This window comes from Salmo salar, chromosome 29 (genome assembly GCF_965601325.2).
Source record: "Salmo salar chromosome 29, fSalSal1, whole genome shotgun sequence".
NCBI lineage: Eukaryota > Metazoa > Chordata > Actinopteri > Salmoniformes > Salmonidae > Salmo > Salmo salar.
In genome coordinates this window covers 11,146,047-11,153,611 of record NC_138319.1, presented here as the reverse complement: position 1 = coordinate 11,153,611, position 7,565 = coordinate 11,146,047, and the positions used below count along the sequence as shown (strand labels likewise).

Sequence of the window (7,565 nt, the reverse complement as noted above, 5' to 3'; positions counted from 1 at the left end):
TTTAGGTAACATAAACCAAAAAACAGGATATCGAGACAACGCAGTCTTCTTAAAACACGAAAGTGTGCAGCATAGCCTACAAGGTGCACCGTGGAAGAAAACGTAAGGTAGGCTGGCCTCTATATCAATATTTCAAGAAAAGTCTCTTAATTAACCGGGTGCATGTGACACCACAATAGAATACGCCTACAATTAAGGGATATACTATGCCATATTGTCCAATATAATCAATAAAAACCAACGTAGCCCTTCAATAGCATATTGACACGTATATGCCATTGCGGTCTATAGGAGCCTGCATAACAAAACGCATAAAACTCGATTTCCTCAATCTTCTGCAACAAGAATACCAACATAGAGGCCCATTGAAGCATCCTGTTTATTATTGGCTGTGGTTAAATCTGTATGACTCTTGACTCGAAATCGTGTGATTTCCTCCACGCCAGCCCTGTTTTGCTGTGGCTGGCAGCGAGAGACTCGAGAAGCGGAGGCCAAGCCTCGGGGGTTAGAGGCCAAGCCTCGGTGGTAGCGGGCCTGTCTGGCCGCCATTGTTTCCTGCTCATTTATTTGTGCTCTGGATAATCTGGACATCCCTCACAAGTGAGAAACAATCACAGCTTGAGAGTGGCCTATCTAATTACATCCTTTACTCAGAACTTTCACTGTCAGCTGGAGATATAAGACGGTCACGGCATGGTGCATGATGGTTGTGCATGGTGCAGGGAACGCCGCCGCTTACAACCATGTGGCACTGCTAGAAAATGACTGACGTATGGAGATCGCTCTATGGTGGAAATGCAGGAATTTATTAATCGCTTTCAAAACCACCAGAGTTAGGCTATTGGTCAAAATTACATAAAAGTAATATAGCCTATCATTAATATAGCGGGCTCACGTGATTTGGCCGTTTTGCACGAGCCAATAGGCCTACACAATGTGGAAGAAAACATTTGTATGCCTGTTCGAAGTTTATTCTCTGTTGAGCTGACAAACTTTCATTTTAAACGTACACAAAGTGAAAACAAATAGTAATGCAATAAGTCACACACGAAATAGGGCACAGTCCGCCATATGACTTGGAAAAGCTATTTACCGCAGGACAATACCTAAAAAGATGCAACCTAATTATAGGTTCTTAGTACACCACAGAGGAACTGTCATTCTAAAAACGCACTCTTGCAGAGTTATTCCACCGTTCCCCAACACTCTTTGGAGGAATGAATAGTCCATGAATGTTCGGACGTACCAATAATAATGACCTAACACAACAATGACATAGGCAATGCACCATTTTCGTTTTGGGGAGACTGAGTTGAAATTATAGACCAACTTTGTCCTCTTAATTTTGTAATGCCAAACATTTAACATTTCTATGGCACCTATAGGCCTACAAAGAATTCGAAATTAAACACTTCACGATTACCTTGATAAGAATTTACATCGGATATTGCCCACTGGCCCAGGAGAGGTTAAAAAAAAACAATTCCATAATTCACCGTTTTTTTTTTTAAAAAACCTAAATTTGACAAAGGCTATGTCCTCCTTCACTCACGCGCTCCTTCAGTCCTTCAGTGATGTCCTTTTACGCAGTGCGTAGCCTACATTACATTTCAGATCAAATAGCAACTTAACTTTGGCGACTATTGCAAGGCGCGCCCTGGATCCTGATTTAAGAGAAAACAGTAAAGGAGTTGGTCAGTAAAGTTACTCCCAAGTTTTGTCTTTGGCGCGACTCTATGTCATGTGCACGGCGAATACAACAGTTTGTTGGCATCACTGATTTATTTTAAAGGGCTACGGACCTATTTTTGCTTCGAACCTCTCGTTTCTTAGACCGCAGACTGTCGAGCGCAACTAGCCAAGGACTCAACACTACCTGCACTTTAAATAATTATGGAGGGAACATGAGGAGATGAGAAGGAGTTGGAGATTGCGTGACTGGCTATGATCGCATGACTAGCTATGAGGTTGCATGAATTGGCCATTTATTATGGCGCTTTAGAAACTGGGACGGTCAATGCCCTGTCAATGACATGATGCATGCAAGACGAGTCAGCAATAGCCCCATTAAATATCACTCCTCAAAATTAAGAGCTCAATCAAGTAAAAAACGGTACACAACTTCCCAAATAGAAAACGCGCGAGTTAAAAAAATTACTTTAAAAAAAACCAAACCCAGTAGCCCACTAATTCGAATCAGCTTCGATGCGAGCTATAAACTACAGAGTCCGGTATCCCCCACCCAATTCTGGTTGCAGAGACTATCCTTAGTAGCCTAGTTGTTTAGGACACCGCTTCGACAACTACTAGGCTATTCATCTGTCTGAAACAGAATAGTTGTATAATGCAAACTTCACACAGCAGTCTATTAACCGACTCTCCATATTTAACCCAATCTTACAATAACATTTTTAGAATGAGTCTATTTCAATATTATTATTCTTATGAAATGGCGTTTGACCGTTTCCAGATTATGCATGCATTACGCATGCAATACGCGTGAATTGAAAACATTAACCTTCAACTACAACACAAAGTCACCTATATAATAGTCAAGTCAAACATAAGAGATATTTAGGGTAGGGATTTCGTTTTATTTCAGAACGCTTTTCCTTTAAAAAGGCGAGGCTGAACGTTTGTCGATTCGCTCACTAGTCACTGTCATGTGGTAAAATATCTCCCAGTCTATTGGTCCAAGGCACGTGTCTAGGATAACTGCTGCAACGTCACTTGGGGGGCTCGTATTGAAAATAAGAACAAAACTCAAGAGTGAATGTGTTTCAGGATCAGTTGGAAGCCTCTTTATTTACCCTTAGTTTAGTCATTGAAGCACTTTTATTGGATAGACTGAAAACGGATAGTACCAAGTTGGATGGCCAAATGACAAATGGTGTCTATCCAGTGCAACAATATAGGATAGCCAAGTTTGGGAATATATGACCAAAACGATGTTTTTGTCTGTGGGCACTATCGCAAAGGGTTGCATGGTGTCCTGCACACTCAACAAGATTTGAGTTTATTTTTTAAACCTTTATTCAAACATTTAAAAAGCTACGCGTGACATAGAAGTGGATTGCGCTCATTTCGGTGCGGGAGAGCAATAAAGGGGTTAAAGAAAGAACATTGGAAAGTGTATCAGTATGGAAGAAAATGATCATAGCAACAGAGATGAGGAACGTCAAGTGTCGGCGGATGAGTCAAACAGAGCGATACTTCCCCTGTTACAAGCGCCGGGAAACATTCAGCAGATCCCGCATCGAGTCACCAATTTCTTCATCGATAATATCTTACGGCCGGACTTTGGGCGGAAAAAAGAAGGCAACACAGACCAGGAAGAAAATAGTCACGTTACCAGAGAGAACCATAGCCCGGCTGTTCCAAGAACGGAGCAAGTGGGGAGTACTGTGCCAACCGAAGGAACTTCCACTCCTCATCCAGGCGGCGTGGCCAATAAGGCTGAAATAGTGACCGAAGAGCCCCTGAAACCCCGCGGAGAGAATGGAGATCAGTGCCTAAGCTCGGACTCGGATAGTTCTCAAGCCAGCTCAAATGTACCATCCAAACAGCCTATGCTCTGGCCAGCTTGGGTGTACTGCACCAGATACTCAGACAGGCCCTCATCAGGTAGGCTACGATTCATTTCCTTCGTCTTTGTATCCTGAAATGCCCCAACCCGCTGTAACACTGACCTCAAACGCCTCGACCGAGTTCTATAAGGAAAGAAGGGCAAACAGTGTTAGCCTGTTTTACGACGTGAAAATGGAAAATAGAAGGTTTAACCTTGCAAAATATTCTAAATGTGTCCGTGCAAACATAAAAATAACAATAAAAACATTATATACGATATCATTATCCACGAAAGCTATATAGGGAACAATATCAAGACTAATTAAGGCGCTAAAAATAGCATCTTGCACTGGTTTAAAGCTGAAATGTTTTAACGCAGGGGTATTGGAAGTCTACACATTAATGTAGCCTAAATGTGCGGCATAAATAGCCTAGAACATGAATGGATGAATGAATCGAATTGTAAATAAATATATATTTCAAAATAGGCTATAAGCCAACAACATTGTTGAAGTCATTTTGGAATAACCTCCCACGAATTGTATTTTATATGAGTGTTTAGATTATAACCCCATAATAAGAATATGCTAGTTTTGGGCTAGATCCTAGCCAATTAACTACTAGGTTACTACTACTAGTTTATAGGTTACTATAAACATCTGCGCGCATATAACCAAAGCAATAATCGTCTTCCATAGAATTCTTGAATGTCCCCAAAAATGTGTTTAATGACTTAATAGCATACTTTTCCTCGATAATTCTGTCGTGCAAATCCACTGTTTTTGTTAATGCATGAGTTTTCGCAATGGAGCTGCCTTGGTCTCTAAATATTTAGCCTATTAGCACAGAAAGCATGAACGTTTCCATCAGTATTCTATATACTACTTACTCCAAAAATCGTATTGTACAAAATGTTCTCATGCATTACGTAACGTTCGTTGCATGGAGTGCACTATTATTCGATGGTATCCCCATTGGCTGGCTATCTTAAAACGTTTTACGTCGTTTTATCATCTCCAGCGAGCTCCAAATGTATTCAATACTATTTATTTGATTGTCGACCAGGCCTGCTTACCCAAACGGATGTCACCACTTTTTCATCAAATCGTTTGGGCTGATAGTGCGAAACAATTAAGCCTAAATAAAAACCATCAATGCTGAGGTCAATGTTTATTTTCATGAAACAAATATTCAAATACAACCAATCATGCTTACCCACCAAAAGTGTAAACTTGGAATAGTATTTTGCAACAGCCAAAAACCGAATTCAGAAACCTGCTACGCTGTATTCCACTAGACAACATCAACAAGCCTATAGGCTATTACCTCTACTGTATATGAAAGTAGAAAGGCGGTCTTAGAAATCAATTATTTACGAAAAATATATTTGATATTATTCAGTATTTCAATTTCAGACGGGCATTCCAGTTGTGTTGATATATTTCAGGCCTTCTCAGCAATTCCTCCAATGACCATAACAAACTCCGACATACTCCATCAGTAGCCTATTAGCCTACCTACCATCTATATCTCTTCCAAATGCATGGTTGTAGTATAAGTAGCCTATAGAAGTGCGGAACTACGGTTTCATTTCTAACTATTTTGACAATTCTTGTGTAATATGGATTAATGTGCGTTGAAATGACCAAATGACACTCAAATTCCTATTTTGCATTACGTAGCAAATGGGCTTTTTTAATGGGCTACCTACAGCGCAAATATAAATTAATAAGTAGGGCCTAAATTAACGAATTCATTACTACAGTCGTAGTAACTGGGACACTTACAGCCTAGGCTACACTAAGCTTTCACATTTCATATTATGATTGGTTTTGGCTAATAATATATATATTTTTAAACACAGGGCCGAGATCTCGAAAACCAAAGAAGAAAACCGCCAGCAAAGAGGACAAGCGACCAAGGACGGCCTTCACAGCTGAACAGCTTCAAAGACTAAAAACCGAGTTTCAAACGAACCGGTATTTGACCGAACAGAGGCGACAGGCCTTGGCCCAAGAACTCGGTCTTAACGAATCTCAAATCAAAATCTGGTTCCAGAACAAAAGGGCAAAAATCAAGAAGGCCACGGGCGCAAAAAACACCCTAGCCTTGCACCTGATGGCACAGGGACTGTACAATCATGCTACGACGTCAAAAGATGACAAATCAGACAGCGATTGATTTCGAGATACAGATAACAATGCAATAATTTCACCGAATAAAGGGCCAGTGTATAGAATATACCAGCATAAATTGATCAATATATAGAGATATTTCTGCAATATCATGTCTATGAAAAGATGTTGTAAAAATGTATGTTTTCAATCTCTTGTAACGTGTGTCGTTTTTCTTCCAGGAAAAGTACAAATGCTTATTATACGCTTCATTTTATATTGCTATTCATTTTCAATTGTACATTATAGCGCTTTAAACTGGCACTTGACGTTGAGATCTGTCAGTGAAGTGAAAAACAACCTGCTTAAGTCCAAAGAATATTTTCTGCTGCATCCAGGCAACTGTGAATCTTAATAAATTTGCTGACAAGATATTTTATTTCCATGGTTGTTATGGTTTTATTGGGGTTGAGGTTTAGTGTAAAAAGGACATAGCAAGGGTTTTTGAGTGTCAGTGATGTGCAGACTTAATTGAAAAGTAGTGGATTTTGATACTATTTTTTCGAAAATTCGTATTATCACATCAGTGATTGGTTAACAATGTTTTGGTTAGCAGACAGAACACCTACATTGCTAATACGTAGGATAGCCTAAAGCAAGTTCATTCCCATAAACAATTAGCGTGTTCTGTGTTATATCAATGCACCGAGGCCTCTATACATAGTTTTTGAAGAGCAATATAAATCATCTTTTGTAGCAAAATGTTTTGAATTATTATAATGCTGCCTATAACGCGAGAGACAACTCTGTAGCATAATGACAATGATGACAAAACGTTTAATGCACTCTTGGCTGAAAGTATTATAGGTCTACTTTATCAAAAGTAGGCACAAGGTATCGGAACATATGGTCTATATACATCCCATGGAACTCTTTCTCTATATACATTTTATTTCATATACATATCCATATATATCATTAAACAGGCGAAATCGTTAGTGACTGTATAACAATTGTTGAAAATCTCTTTTATTGTTGTTGAAAGGACTTCATATGTGTATTTATATAGATTATATTGAGAGAAAAAGAAATCTATCCAATGACCGGTGTTGCTTTAGAGTAGACTTCTGAGGTTTTTACACTGCTTCTTTATCTTGCAATAACTTCTTTTCGTGAATGAAATTGGTTTATGGGGCCTTTGCATGAAAGCTGCAATTTGTTATACTTGGGCAAATAACTGTGTTTATAAACTTTGTTTTTTGTCAACGAGAGTATGATCGAGCTAAGTTTTAGACTGTATCCATACCAAATTGTGGACTTTTGCCTTTTAATTGTTTTGTTGTGTATCTGGGAAAAGTGTGTGTGAATTAAAATCCACCAAACTGAACACACTTTGCCTTAAAGTTCAAGTGCGAACTTTTTATGAAACAGAACTGTGCCGAATCAGAGAAGCAGTAGCCTATCACTTCAAAATGCAGACTATTGATTCAAGATTATTGCCTTTATGAAAACTGCTGGTATGACATAAAGAATATATTCATCAGCGAATATCTATCTATAGGCCTAGGCTAATATGTTTTAAATGAAATTACAACACGGAGTTGTATTATTATACAATGTTATTTTTAATTATTTTATGTTCAAAAGTATTCTTTGGTATAATGTACATCATTTGTATCATGTATGTATTCATTGTGTAATTAACTTCCTCCTGAAAAACTGGAAAAGAAAAGTAAATAAACCTCGAAGATAATACACTTAACACTTCTCTGGCATCATCATTTTTTTCCGAAAAATCGGAAAGAAAACGTTGACCCTACACTGACAAATGGTTAGTGCTATCCGGGATACTTGTGATGGCCATACCCTAAACCCTAACCCTAG

At 38.8% G+C, this 7,565-nt stretch overlaps 1 protein-coding gene across 1 annotated transcript; it reads left to right on the top strand.

Moving 5' to 3' along the window:
* The first annotated feature begins 2,762 nt into the window (after window positions 1-2,762).
* en2a (engrailed homeobox 2a) lies at window positions 2,763-7,443 on the top strand. The gene is made up of 2 exons (XM_014180681.3): window positions 2,763-3,624; window positions 5,432-7,443. The coding sequence occupies exons 1-2, from the start codon at window positions 3,141-3,143 to the stop codon at window positions 5,746-5,748; spliced, it is 801 nt and encodes a 266-aa protein (XP_014036156.1). The 5' UTR covers window positions 2,763-3,140; the 3' UTR covers window positions 5,749-7,443.
* Window positions 7,444-7,565: the final 122 nt, after the last annotated feature.

Bases quoted from the DNA above. Each gene is read 5' to 3' on its own strand.
- en2a (XM_014180681.3), top strand. From the start codon at position 3,141: ATGGAAGAAAATGATCATAGCAACAGAGATGAGGAACGTCAAGTGTCG. The intron at 3,625-5,431 runs GTAGGCTACGAT...TTTTAAACACAG, and splicing joins CTCAGACAGGCCCTCATCAG to GGCCGAGATCTCGAAAACCA.